Genomic DNA, 13,976 nt, shown 5'->3' on the forward strand with positions numbered 1-13,976 from the left:
TATATATATATATATATATATAGCTAATTGGTTTCCTAAAGGCCTGCAACATCTAAGCCAATTAATCATTATTAATGAAATTATTTAAATAATTTTCAACTAAAAATCATATAATCTTTAACTGGTGTATGCAGCCCCTTAATTTTGTTTTAAAAATAACAATCCTTCTTTGTCTGCAAATATGCTGTCAAAAACCCCTCAAGTCAAGTGGCACAGTTTAATCTTAGCCTGGTTCAAATTCTATTAAAAAAATCTCATATTAGGCCCACTTTTCTATCCAATTCATAATTAATTTATGTCAGAATAGTTAAGTGGTTAATTGATATACAAAATTAATCATACATTGCAGCCATAGTTTGTTGTCAAGATATGCATGCATGTACATAGAAACAGGACTCCATCATATTGCTTTTGAATATAAAAACATTTTATTTTCAGATGTTAAAGTTCCTTCAAGTATGTTACTACAACTGATGATTGGCACAAGTTAACCTGTATACATCAGCCAACCTGCAATACTATGTTCAATGGACTTTTGGGAATCAATGCAAAGCTAAGTCTATGTAAAGCAATGGTCCACAATATGCTATCTATGCTGCCATAATACAAAACTACTTAGGGGGTTTATGTTTGCTAAAGCAGTGACAACTTCATTTAAATCTGTTTTTTTTTGACTAAATGCCATGACAGTTGCAGAGACCCCTTCCCAGTCCTCCACAACGCCATATATTTCAAAAGATAACAATTGATTTTCCACAGCTGCTGAACATTATGGTAGATCTTTGGCTTTTTGCACTTTGGTCCCAGACAAGCTTTTAGTTTTCACCTCCACAGAGAGCAAGCAGGATCTTCTCATAGTCTCCTTTTGTGTCATCCTATAAGGAAAAAAATAACAGTTAAGTTAGAAATATGAGAGTCCCTAAAAAAAGGAGATTGCAACATTTCTTTAATTATAGAAATATTTCTGCTCACCAGGATGTCCTGGTAGAGTGTTTTGCCGTAGTTTTTCTTGTACTCATCCTTGACCCGTTTCATATCTATCTCAGAGCGGCTCACCATGATGCGAGTCAGGATGTGTTTGCGGGTACCTTTACCCTAAGGGAGAATAAAGATAAAAACAAATCAAACAATTTGAAAAAGACTTTGTTGGCCAATAGAGAGTAGGTCTGATGTTATAGGAGCATATGGAAGAAGCTGTTGAATATACTGTACCTTCATAGCCAAGTAGAGTTTTTCTGCAAAGAATGCCGGCCTGCTTCCAGCACATTTCACTGTGGCAATTTAAAAAAAGGTCCATGGTTAATTATTGTTGTTCTAATAATGACCTATTTGGAATAAATAAAAAAATGCATATGAATGTGCCTTTACCTATTGCTGTGAGGCAGTTTTCGATATCTCCCTTCATCTCCAGGTCGATAGCTTTGGCCACATCCACTTTACTGTATTTTGAGTACCTTTCAAACACTGACAAAAAGAAATGAGTATGAAAAAATTATAATTTTTTCTAAAAGGGGTGAAGCGTCTTACTCAACATGGCGGTATGCTGACCTTTGCGGAGATGTGGGGCACTCCTGGTGGTCAGGATTTCAATGAAGGCGGAGCAGTCTTTGCCCTTCCTCCCCTCCCCAGCCTCATACAGAGTCCTGGCATCGCTGTCAATCAGCTGCTCACTGACTCCTTCAGTCCTGCCAGCCTAAGAGATGCAACAGCACAGAAAAGTCAGTTTTCTTTTGTTTTTATTAAAACAAATACCTCAGACTTTTATACTTATTTAACTCCGCTATGAGCATAAAAAGCAAACTACAGGGAAATGCAACTCAAAGGATAGAAAATATTCAGAGAATGTTGCAGTGCAGGGTCAAATAAAATATAATCTAGGAAAGTTTCTAAAATGGAGTTTTTGCAAAACTCAACTTCTTCATCAGGGTTTACAACTGATTGGATAAAAAGTACATTTTTTGTCTCTCTTGGATGACTTTTATGACATACTTTTCAGACAGCATAAGATATAAAGAACTGAGATACATAAAATATCTTATACTGCAAATATAACAATCATATAGTTTTAAATAAACATCTCTAAAAGTCAATAACAATTTTAAGACTGAATTTTCTTCTTTTTAGGCATTAGGGTCATGTCGTTAATATGAGGGACCTTAATTTTTGGCGAGAAGAGACCACTGATTATTTTGCCACTGGCGCCCCCTTGTGGGCACAAAGGGAAACAAATGCAATTTCTTATAAAGGGAATAGTTTATGTGACAGAAAAACCTATAATGTCAAAGGGCAGAATTTATTTCCAATTTTTTATTTTATTGGTTTTTCTTAAGGTTTCTTTGAAATTTGTTTTTTTTTATGTGCATTTACAGTTGTTTTATTTTCTCTTAATTTCAGTTTGATGATTTAATGCTTTGCTCCATTTTAGTTTGGTGATCTTTAATGTGCTGAAGAGTGCTTACAAATTTAATGCATTACCGTTTATTTTTACTACTTGCTTGCCTAAGTAATCTTCTATTGTACTACTGTTTAAATAAAATAAAGTATATTGAATCTGAACTGTACATTTAAATATAATAGATTAACTCTTGTTTGCAATATATTATGCTATTTCATATCTAAGTGTCCTGAAGCTCCGACTGAACACATTAGGAAATAGATGGAGTAAAAATGGTAAATAAAGAAAGAAAGACACACCTTGCAGAGAGCGAGGAGGGCAGCCCTGAAATCTCCACTGGTATCTGATCTGATATCCTCCTCCAGATCCTTCTTGTATTCTAGGAAATGATGTCAAAACAAGTTATACTGTAGGACAAAAGAACTCAAGAGGCTTTTCCTGAACTATACTGAAATTAGCTTAGCTTTAATGGCTCATACCCTCCTTGTAGACCTTCTTTATTTCCAAGATCTGCATGTTGGTTCTGGAGGCGAGGATCTCAATCAGGGTATCCTCATCTGTTCCAAGACCCTAAGAAAAGAACGTGTGGGCAGAGATTAACAGTGGAAAATACCGGTTATCATAAAAACCACCTCCCATTAAGAAAACAATGACTGAATGCTTGGAAGTATGTGGATGTTTTAAGAAACACAGAGGGAGCTGAGGCCAAAGCATTTGCCAAAGACGTGTTGTGAAACACATTGGCAGCTTTAAAAGAGTTTTACCTGTGAGTTTCCTTCAGGGATTGATACCAAATATTATTTTAACTTGATATATGGTAAAAAAAAAAAAAAAAAAACAATGGCAAATATTACATCCCGGCCCAGCAGATGTTAAAAGCTATATATAAAAAAAAAACATAAATGTTCCTCTCTAATAGGGTAAGAGTTAGCTGAAGCTTAATTCTGATATTTTCAATTAGATAATATTTTTAGAATAATTACTTTAAAGCATGACAGTAAAGATCTACTTTACATAGATTTTCTCCCAGTTTATTTTTAAATCATTATGTTAATTACAAACATTACAAACCTTAAACCTATTTGGAGTCACTGTGAAAACATTCTTATGTCATAAATCACCTGTTTTCATCTTTGTAATATTTTATAGACAGGAACCCAACTCTGATTTCATACCAATTCAGGGATTTTTAACTGATCTTCATGATATTGCAGAGCCTTACATTTTTTAGCTAATATGTAAATGATTTACCTGGCAGCTGCAGAGAGAGAAACTGTCAAATACATACAGATATTGCACTCTTATTTGTGTCTGCAAAATAAACCTGAGCAGGAAAAAAATATCTTGAAATATATCACATTGGCTTGAAAAAAAACATCTAACATGAAACTATGAAAAGACTTAATGCCTCAGAGCGTTTCTTAATAAATAAAAAAGTTCATGTCAACCAGATTTATAGCAGTAAGATTTGGTTGCAGTGAGGCAGAATAGGTAAATAAACTCAACTTTTCAGCCTCACTTTAAATTCCAAAATTAAGTTTGACGAAAAATTTTAAAAGATTTGGCAACCGTTTGTGTCTATTTACCTCATAAAGTAGCCCAGTCATTTACGCATACAATGACATTTTCACACTAATCCTACTGTATAACAGCTTGGTCAGGCTAAACAAACATCAGTTAAACCTTTAAGATAATAATATAATCAAACGCTGAAAATAAAGGATCAGAAACCTGTCAGATGGCCTTACTGCTTCAACCTACAGAAAAACTTTATTAAACTGGATTTAAAATGTATGAACAGTTATGTCCTCGAAATGACTTCAAATTAAATAAACATGTAAAATCATAAATACAGGAAAATAGAATTAAATGCATTTTATCGTAAATATTTTTGTTTTTTATGTGTGTGTGTGGGGGTGGGGTGGTGCATGTGAACTTGTCTTGTTTTAGTATTTTAATAAATATTCTTGTGTTTTGCTGGTTGTAAAATTTAGAATTTCTATATTTTCTTAAATCCTTTTCAACCTTAAGCTTTTCTATATCAGCTGTAAATTAAACTGCTAGAAAAGCTGCTGGAGGAGACTGTATAGTTCCAACCAGAAATATGACATTTGGTCAGAAAGGTCTTAATTTTTTTTTCTCACATGAATATTAATTTACATTTCTTAACTGTGGAGCAGTCATCTTAAATAGATCCTGTAGGATATTTCAACCAGGTTAAGTCCATTGTAGTAATTTATAAATTGTCAGGACACTAAATATTAAACATGGCTGTTAGGTTAATTAGTCCTTTGGTGTGAGTTTGTGTGCATGGTTGTGTGTCTCTGTGTTGACCTGCAACATACTGGTGACCTGTCCAGGGTGTAACCCACCTCTCACCTCTGCCAGAGATAGGCACCACCCCAACAACAATCAATCAGATCCCTAACTTTCAGTGAGTGCCATTAATATGGTATTCGGATATAGGAATTAGGAAACTTTTAAGTAGAAATTAAAATCAACGTCAACTGAGCTTCAATTAATAACATTTTGAAAAGCCGAATGGTCTGTATTTTTTATGTGAATTAAACAAGTCTTGCTAACTGGGTTAATCACAGATGTGTTGTTTATCTTTTATTTCAAATTTAACTGTTTAACTGTTGTATCGATCATAATATTTGTGGTAATAGAGAAGTCTATTTCTGTCAGGAACAGGGACCTTTAATAAGAACCATCAATACAAACACATAGACTAACTCATTTAGATTCAGCTTGTTTATTTGTTTGTTAATGAATCCCGTCCTGTCAGCTAAGTCCGTTCAATCTATAGTAATATCCAAGTGTTTGACCAACCTTCATTGCCAGTTTCAGCTGCTGAGCGTCATACTGGGCTGGTGTTTTCAGCAGAGCCAGCACCACTTCCTCCAGGTCTCCTTTAAGAGCCTTTTTCAGTTCTGCTTCCAGAGGCTAAAAAAAAAAGAGGGATGTTTTCTATGAACACAAAATAAACTTTTACATATTATGTCATTCTCTCTCTGCTTTTTCTCATAGTAGCTTTGCCTCGTCTGTTCCTGTTTGGCTGTGACTCCATCCTGGAGAGAAAAATCAGCTGTGCTGCTGCAATCAACACCTTTGTTTATAGATGCTGGAGATCGGCCTGTTTTTCAGTGTAGTCCTGTTTCTCTAACTGTGACTGGCTGGATGTGCTCTCTTTATCCTCTGACATGGGAGTTGGTTCGGAGTTCGCCTGCCTGGCTGTGTGTTTCCCGGACCGGGCCGCATTTTACAGTTGCCTTTTGTATTCTGCTTCTGTCTCCTTGAACCCCAGTCGGCCTCAGCAGATGGCCGCTCACACTGAACCTGGTTCAGCTGGAGGTTTCTTCCTGTTAAAAGGGAGTTTTTCCTCTCCACTGTCGCTACAAGCATGCTTAGTGTGAGGGATTGTATTTGAGTCAATGAGTCAATGCAATCAACTGGTTTTCCTTAGATAGAAAACTTTGAATCAATTTGACTGGATGATCTGGTTGAACTGTAAAGTGCCTTGTGATGACATGTGTTGTGAATTGGCGCTATAGAAATAAACTGAATTGAATTAAATATATATTTCTTTCTGTTACTTATATAGAAGAGCAGCTGTCATTACCTTCCCAGTTGCCTGTTGGTAAGCCTCTTTGATCTGCTGCCTCTGGTCATTGCTTCTTCTGACAAGAATTTCAATGATGGTGTTCTCATCAACGCCTGCAGTGTGTTTAGTAAAGATTGTCATTTTAAGTTGTAATAATACATTATATTCAGCAGATGGTGCTGATATTTCCCTTAGTTCAGGAAAACAGCATCCAGTTTATCACTTTGTTTACAGAGGACTTTTTTGGTTAAAAAATTGTTATAAAAGTTACTTTACACAGGTTAAATTATAAACAAGTATAAAAGAGCAATAAAAAAAAAACACTATGATCATAAATGATAAAAAATAAGCTGGAGATATATAGCAGGTAAGTTTATCAATCAATCCAAAATTAATATGTATATATGAATTAAGGTGGTTACAATCAACATAATAAAACAAATAGGATAAAACAACTCAGATCAGAGATTAAAGCATTAATATTACATCCTAAGATCAAAAATAATAAGAAAAATATACTTAAAAGCCAGCAGAAAGCTAAATATTTCAACACATCTGTAGTTTCTACTGCCCTTCCTTCTTCAAAACTAAAGAGGCTTCATGCAGCCAAAACATGTTAACACAGGCCCGAAAAGCTCCTCAAAATCTACCTTTGGTCTTAATGGCTTTTTCCAAGACTCCAGCATCTGCTCCTGGGTTGAAGTTGGCTGCAGCGGTGACCGTTCCCTCGTTCTTCAGGAGCTAAAGAGAAACACATATGAGGCGGTTGTCTTATTTTACTAGTCGCTAAAAAAGTAAATGATTTATATTGCAAAGGGTTTTTTTATGCCTTAGGTGCTCAAATTCCAAAACCAATCACAACTCTTAATGCACTTTTCTTTTTCTATTTTTTGTCCTCATGTAGTTCTCATCTGTTCTCATATCTTAGAACTGGAATGTGATAAATGAAAAACATGCCTTGCCTTGTCTATTACATCCTCAGTTTAAAGAACTTACAGAAAAGGGCATTGCAACAGTTTTTATGTTTTTTATTCAATTTTTTTCCCTGAGTTTTTGAAACCCATAATGGTGATCAGAGCAACACTAAACGGGACAGAAAAGATGCAAGACTAAGATAATCTCCTTTCTCCCTAATTCATCTTTAACCAGTCCTAGAAAGGAGAAGTACTTTTTGTGTTTGGAAAGTTTATAAAGGGAGGGGCACAAATTCCTGCTTCCCTGAGTCACACCAGAAGTTCAGCCATCAGTCTTATTTCACTCAACTCTTTAAGGTCCAGATCTCTTTTATGTTTCTCTTAGTTTTCTCTGTTATCTCTCTGTTAAGTTTACCACCCCTTCCTTCCTCCTTTAAACCCAACCATTTAGTTTCTTTAACATATTGTGAGGCTTTTTTTTTTTTTCTCTAACCCCTCTCTATGCCTGATCATTTTTTCCACCACAGCATACCACAGGGGAAGGAGAAAAAAAGGAAAAAACAGAGTTGTTGACCTTAGCAACCAAAAAAAGTGTTGCAGTTACTCACTGACTCATCGGGCAAACCCAGATAGACTGTCTGCTGCAAGAAGGCTTGGATGAAAGACATGTTGGAAGAGTTGGTTCTGTCTGTCTGAGGAAAGAAGATCATATCAGTTCTCTGATTGAGAAATATTAAACCTGTGAAATGAGTTTAAAGAACAGATCACAGCTTGAATCTATTTATTAAACTTGGAGTTAGAGACAAAATTGTCTCCCCTCCCATATATGCTGCACAAGCAAAACCTCTGTAAAGATTTACAAGAGGTTTTACTCTGTAATTACAACAATGTGCTGAGCGCCCAGCCACACCCACACCCAGCCTGATATGAACACTGAGTTTTGCAGACTTTGTCATCTGCCTCATGTGCTTTCACAGCGATTGTGAAATGATATTGGATGAAAAGTAGAACAGTAAAAAAATAAACATTTATTTGCATTAAGCAAAAACTTGTAATATCTCCGTTATATCAGCCACACCCTCCTACTGTGCAGCACAATGACTTCAATCTGACAGATTTACAGTTAAAACAAACACAACTAAAGTCAGAAACTAAGAACTGGAGTATAGGTTTAAGTTTTTCATGAAAATGGAAACTTACCGAGAGGTGTCAGAGGGGGAAGTTTCTCTCTCTGTGGTTGTAGGGGCGTTGTATGGCCAGAAGGAGAGTATTTATGCTCGGGCAAACCCCACCTAATGGAGAGTCCAGCCTCCAAATGCTGTGATTGGACTGAAAATCCGCCCTGCGCAGCAGAGCGCAACATGGCTCTGTTCATTTTTACGCACGGAAGGATTTTGGTGCGCAGAAATCTGGGCGCACTGTTTGCAGAATGTTTATAAAAGGATTTAAGAAAGACACGCAGCTTTTTGAGAGACATGTGCGGAGCAAGAGCCTGGTCCTGATCCTTCATAAAAATGTGATCCCCTGGAAAATCACAGGGATATGGAGCATCTGGGACTTAGGTGGCTAGTTTGCCTTCAGGGGATATGTTTGACCTGTTTGATGGCTTGCACTCTAAGAATGGATCGGTTAGAAAAACAGCCAATCTATTTAATGTAATAGGTTAACCAAACAACCAATAACCATGCTAAATGATGCTCTACTACTCTGACTGTTTGGCTGTAATCAACTGTAGTGGGTAAAAGTTTTTGGACTTAGAGAATTATGTACATTTAACCTTGGTTGTAACTTTAGTATTATTAGTAAACATCAAGATGCCCTGCCCTTAAATTTTCTTCTTTTCTTTTCTTCCAGTTTTTATTGTCATTACACTGTCACCAGTACAGACTAACAAAATGAACTCTCTGCATTTAACCCATCCCCTTGGGGACCAGTGGGCTGCCATTGTGCGGCCCCCAGGGAGCAGTGTGCTGTTAAGGATCTTTGCTCAGAGACCCAGAGTGGCATTCTGTGGAAGTGGGACTCAAACTCAGAACCTCTGGATTTTAACACTCTATGCCCTAACCACTAGGCAGCCATCCCCCCATTTCATTACACTGATTAACCAATATTTTGGTCAAGTCACCAATTTGTAATAATAATTATTATTATTACTAATAATAATAATTATCACTACTAATAATTGAACTTAATTGATCTCACATTGGAGAAAATTTACCGCTGCATATAACCTATCCCCTTGTGGAGCTGTGAGCTGCCATTGTGCGGCCCCCAGGGAGCAGTGTGGGGTTAAGGGTTTTGCTCAGAGACCCAGAGTGGAGGCTGTGGGAGTGGGGCTTGAACTTAGAACCTCAGCTTTCCATGCTCTGTTCCCTGACAACTAGGCTGCCACTTCCCTCAATACAGCCCCTTGTATTGATTTGCCCTTTTACAATTACGGTATGTTGGTCAAAAACACTTAACAATTGTATTGGTTGTTTTAACCAAAAGATTAGTTGGACACACAACTACCAACCAGATTGGTCAAATTCACCCATTTTTTGGTTAGTTGTCTAACTGTTGTTATTTAATACAGAATAATCTGTTTTTTCTATTTTTAGCTAAATTGGGTTGATGTGCTGGATTTAGGCATATAATGCATAATTGTTTTAAATGCTGAGAACAATTATTTGCAACTAGTAAAAGAAAAACATCTAAAACAAACCTGTTCCTCTGTGGAAACCAGAATCAAAAAATTAAAAAGAATCCAAACCAATCAAATCCACTTAATTCATATTTGATTTATTTTTAACCAGAGGGCTTTCCAAAGTGTCGTGCAGTAAAATGAACACATATATATATATATATATATATATATAATCGCTGTGACCCCCAAACTGGGAGAGTGGCTACAGCAGATTCCAGGTAAAACATCAGAGGTCCAGAAGAGCGCAGTCCTAGGAACAGCTAAGATACTGCGCAGAACCCTCAAACTCCCAGGCCTCTGGTAGAGGACCCGAGCTTGAGGATGACACATACCACCCCACGAGGGGTGAGAAAACAGTTTTTTTTTTTTTTTTTTATACAATGGAAAAAGAAGGGGGAAAAAAAGTTCACAACATGACGTAGGCTTCAAACCCTCTATAACTAACACATTCTGCCACCATCTAAACTATTAAATACCTTAGATCATGCCTGAATCAGTCTGCAAAGAGTTACAAAGAGATTTCTAAGACTTTGGGACTCCACAATCACGAAACAGTGGTGATCAATATATTTATCACCAGTCTTTCTCAACTAATTGGCGTGAATGACCTTTTCATATCTTCTGGAATTCCTTTAGCAGGATGTTTGTTTGTTTTTCTACAGCTTTTGCCTAATTTCTGTAATAAAGCAGGATATGATATTTAGTGTTTAGTTTATACAAGATTGAGAATAATCAGCTGTGGGTGTAGCTATCCTTATGGAAGATTTTTAAACAGTTTGGTCAATCACATTTAATTTGTGATTAAAAAAGAAGGACAGTTACTTAACTGGTCAAAGTGATCATATACTTTTTCTCTCATGATAAACTATTGTAAATTATTTATAGGTACATTGACCATTGCTACACGACCCGCAGGGAGAAACATAGACCTCTGGGTTTCTTCAAAGATGTGTGGTTTTGGTGTGGTGGAGTAATAACTGACTCTAAGGTGTGGTAAATAATCACGTCAGTGGAGCCAAGGCCTTATACATGCCTGAACAGGGGGCTGTGACAGAGAGATGAATAACAGCCAGGATACTGATGCATTTGTTTGACGACATCATTTCAGCACAGCCAGATGTCATATTGATGATAAATGATTAAAATTTCGTCATCTCTACCTGTGTGATTATAAACCACTCTGTGCTCCAGTAGTTTAAATTGCATTATTTGTAGAGGTAACCGATCAGACTAAAATATGGCCACAGCAGGGTTGGATAAAAAAAAAAAAAAAAGAGTAAAAAGTACGCAAAGCTGTATTTTCATTAAAATGGCATTAATGTTGGATTTTTTGTTAAGTAAAGTGTGTTAAACAGATGCTCCAGCTGTGATCCAAATGCTACAAATGAGGCCAAGTCAGCAAAATAAAGGAAGTCCTCTCAGAGGAGCTCAGCCAACATCAACAGTCGGGGAGGGAGTAACGTACGGCAGATGATACAGGAACAGTGGGCACAGTTATCTTCCTGAATTACATCTTTAGGAGAAATATCACTGTAGAAAATATATTCATATCCTCTTCTTCATTGCAAGAAAGACAATTAGTCAGTTCATCTAAATGCCTGGATTTAGCCCTAAGAACTGAGGGAAGAGTGTCATTTCCAGGGAAACTAATCAAAATAAAGCAGACATAAACCAAAGTAAGTGATGGTATTAAAAATAGATATCTCTGAGTGGCAACAAAGCATCCAGTTTCAATACGGATGGTACAAAGAGGAAACTTGAGGACTTTTAGGGCATCGTTTTACCTACAGTATATGAGTGGAAGCTGGTGAAACTCCATCACAGCAGGTTTAATATTTAAAGACTGTTGAGAGTTTGGTTCCCCTGAGAGATCAGGATCAACTTGGCCTTTTCTTCCTGTAGCTTAGCAGCACCCAAACTTACCTGAGTTACTCTGACAAACGGCACAGCTTCACAAACCAGGTAATCCTTCAAACCTTTTTTATTGTAACAATCCAACTACTATCTACTACTGTCTACTATCTTATATTAGAGGAAACATCATTATTCTGTAGATACTATGTTCTGTAAGATAGCTGCAACAGCCTTTTCCTACTCAGTGATTCAGAAAATATCATTAAAAATGCCAATGTTAAAAGAAATATTTGAGATTGTCAGTTTTCCTGGCTTTCTTTTATAATAACTGAAAAAGCCTTTGAGGCAGATTAGACTTTCTGAGTGAGCAGGTTGTGTCAGCTTTGAGACATCTGCTTATATTTAAAGGATTCAACAAGGTTTCATAATGTGGACAGAAATATTCGGACGTATTTGATTGCATATTAGGTAACATTTTTTCATCTATCTCGGCTCTAAAAGGATTCTAACTTGCTTTTCCCTGTAGATTGTGGACTTATCCAGCTCCTAATGTGGTAGCATATTGATAGAACATAAGAAAAGTGGTGAATACCAGCAACCATAATGTATATGAACACATCTGAGACTGCCAGAGGATCTTATTCGCTGACCTTCCTGGGAAAGAAAGTAGGGAGGCATCACTCAGTGGCACCGGCTGGGAAGCAAAGTAAGTGTTAAGCATAACACAATTTCCTGACGTTCATCTGCGAAGTAAAACATGATTTTTAAAAATATATATATATATTCTTCAAAATCATGTATCATCCCATATTTTAAATATGAGTTTGTAAGTAGACTGATTAGAGTGCAGATTACTTATTTTATATGCTTAGGTAGTCCATCTCTAAATCACTTAGCTATTCAGAAAAAGAAACATAGTAAAGTGGTTGCTGGAAACGTTAGGAGTTAATCATTCTGATCATTCAGAAGCAGATTGAAAGTGTAGCACCTGCAAATGTATGAATAATATAGGCACATTTGGCATCAGAGTTTGCCCCAGATGTACCACAAGCTGATGCAGATGTGTTTTTTTATGGCGCTAATTGAATGTTTTAATGCTTCCTCCAGTTTTTAGTGATCATAAATGAAATCCATGTTAATAAGATACAGGGAGGTATTAGATTTGCTTTTATTTGTTTGACCTACTTTTAAAGGTTTTTCAAACAACTTCCATTATGTTGAGTAAAATAAAATAAAAAATATTGTTGTGTGCATTAATAACCAGACCAGGTATCAGTGATCTGATGCAGCAAGGAATACTGTTTACCAGCTACGGTACCTTTAGATGTCAAAGGTCCCTAAACAAGATCCTTTACTCCAGAAACTTGCACTACCTAATGTGGCAGAGGACACACATGACCCTAAAGGGACATTTCCTTTCCAAACAGCAATGTATCTGTTTAAAATAAACTCATTGATTTTCTTACAATACCTTGAGATTTACGTGCTTTGGTTTATCTCATATATATATATAAAAAAAAAGGAAATTCTGTGGATGCAATGTAAAAACTGTGAAAATGTGTCATTGGTGTCATTTTGTTTCTTTCATGTCCTTAATTAACTAATTATTAACATATCACCTATGTAAAATCAACATTAAAATGACTCCGATGAAATCTAGTATTTTGAGGGCAAAGGGCTGTTCAAAATCAGAGAAAACATCTGATGAGTTACGTTTATTACATATCAACATAACTCTTAGAAATTCAAACACATTTTAAACAAATACTAAGGAATTCACAGGAGTTAGTTTTTAATATTCTTTTGATGATAAAACTGAAAACATACGGTACCAGCTTCTTAGAGATTTTAATTTCTGACAATTTTCTCTACTTTCACAAGAAGTGAGGTATTTATTGTAAACATGGATTACATTTTTTTTTTTTTTTTTTTGTCAGTACTTGTTTGGGGTTGACGCAGAATCATTTTATCACTTTCAAACTCATTATTAATTAGCAGCAGCACGTTTAAGTTCTCCATTCTGCAAATACTATAGTGTTAAATGATCTGTTTAAAAAAGTTGAACCTGACATGAGCACTTCTATAGCATCTTGAATGATTTCTCTGTATTTTTACTTAAAATAATTGAAAAAAGAATCCTGAAAAAGTAATACTGATAAATAACTTTTTTACAGTTTAAATGGGACATTTTGCAGTAGCTATTCAATAGCATATACTGTACGAGGTTACACATGGAGAGGTAAGGTTTTCTTAAATGTTCTGACTATGAAGAAAAGTTCTAAGAAAAAAAAGTTGTGAAAAAAAGTTCTAAGAAAAAAAAGTTGTGAAAAAATACATTGTATGTGAAGGAGTCAGCCTTAGTCTGCACTTGAACCCGTTGAATTATGACTGGAATGTGAAGATAATGATAAGAGCGCACTAACACAGCACTGAAGAACTGTGTTTTAATATTTAAATTAAGAGGAACTCTAAGAAAAAAAGGACAAAAGGACATATATATATATATATATATATATATATATA

The 13,976-nt window shown here is 35.8% G+C and overlaps 1 protein-coding gene and 1 long non-coding RNA gene across 3 annotated transcripts in view; one reads left to right on the forward strand and one right to left on the reverse strand.

The window, feature by feature from the left end:
• Positions 1 to 671: 671 nt before the first annotated feature.
• On the reverse strand, positions 672 to 8,303 carry anxa1 (annexin A1). Of its 2 annotated transcripts, none has more exons than XM_015387423.1 (12): positions 8,114 to 8,303; positions 7,522 to 7,601; positions 6,650 to 6,740; positions 6,018 to 6,112; positions 5,228 to 5,341; positions 2,875 to 2,965; positions 2,695 to 2,774; positions 1,549 to 1,693; positions 1,369 to 1,464; positions 1,213 to 1,271; positions 973 to 1,095; positions 672 to 875 (listed from the first exon to the last, which is right to left on the reverse strand). In XM_015387423.1, the coding sequence occupies exons 1-12, from the start codon at positions 8,286 to 8,288 to the stop codon at positions 816 to 818; spliced, it is 1,209 nt and encodes a 402-aa protein (XP_015242909.1). In that variant the 5' UTR covers positions 8,289 to 8,303; the 3' UTR covers positions 672 to 815. The 2 variants fall into 2 exon arrangements, with proteins under 2 accessions (XP_015242909.1, XP_015242910.1); XM_015387424.1 differs by having other exon boundaries at positions 7,522 to 7,605; positions 8,114 to 8,251.
• A 3,047-nt stretch (positions 8,304 to 11,350) lies between these two features.
• Positions 11,351 to 13,976, forward strand: part of LOC107092749 — a 3,377-nt gene continuing 751 nt past the window's right edge. The window contains exons 1-2 of the long non-coding RNA XR_001481587.1: positions 11,351 to 11,561; positions 11,980 to 12,159. This is a non-coding gene — a long non-coding RNA (uncharacterized LOC107092749). The remainder of the gene's footprint in view (positions 11,562 to 11,979; positions 12,160 to 13,976) is intronic.

This window comes from Cyprinodon variegatus, unplaced genomic scaffold (genome assembly GCF_000732505.1).
Source record: "Cyprinodon variegatus isolate N-32 unplaced genomic scaffold, C_variegatus-1.0 Scaffold393, whole genome shotgun sequence".
Lineage (NCBI taxonomy): Eukaryota > Metazoa > Chordata > Actinopteri > Cyprinodontiformes > Cyprinodontidae > Cyprinodon > Cyprinodon variegatus.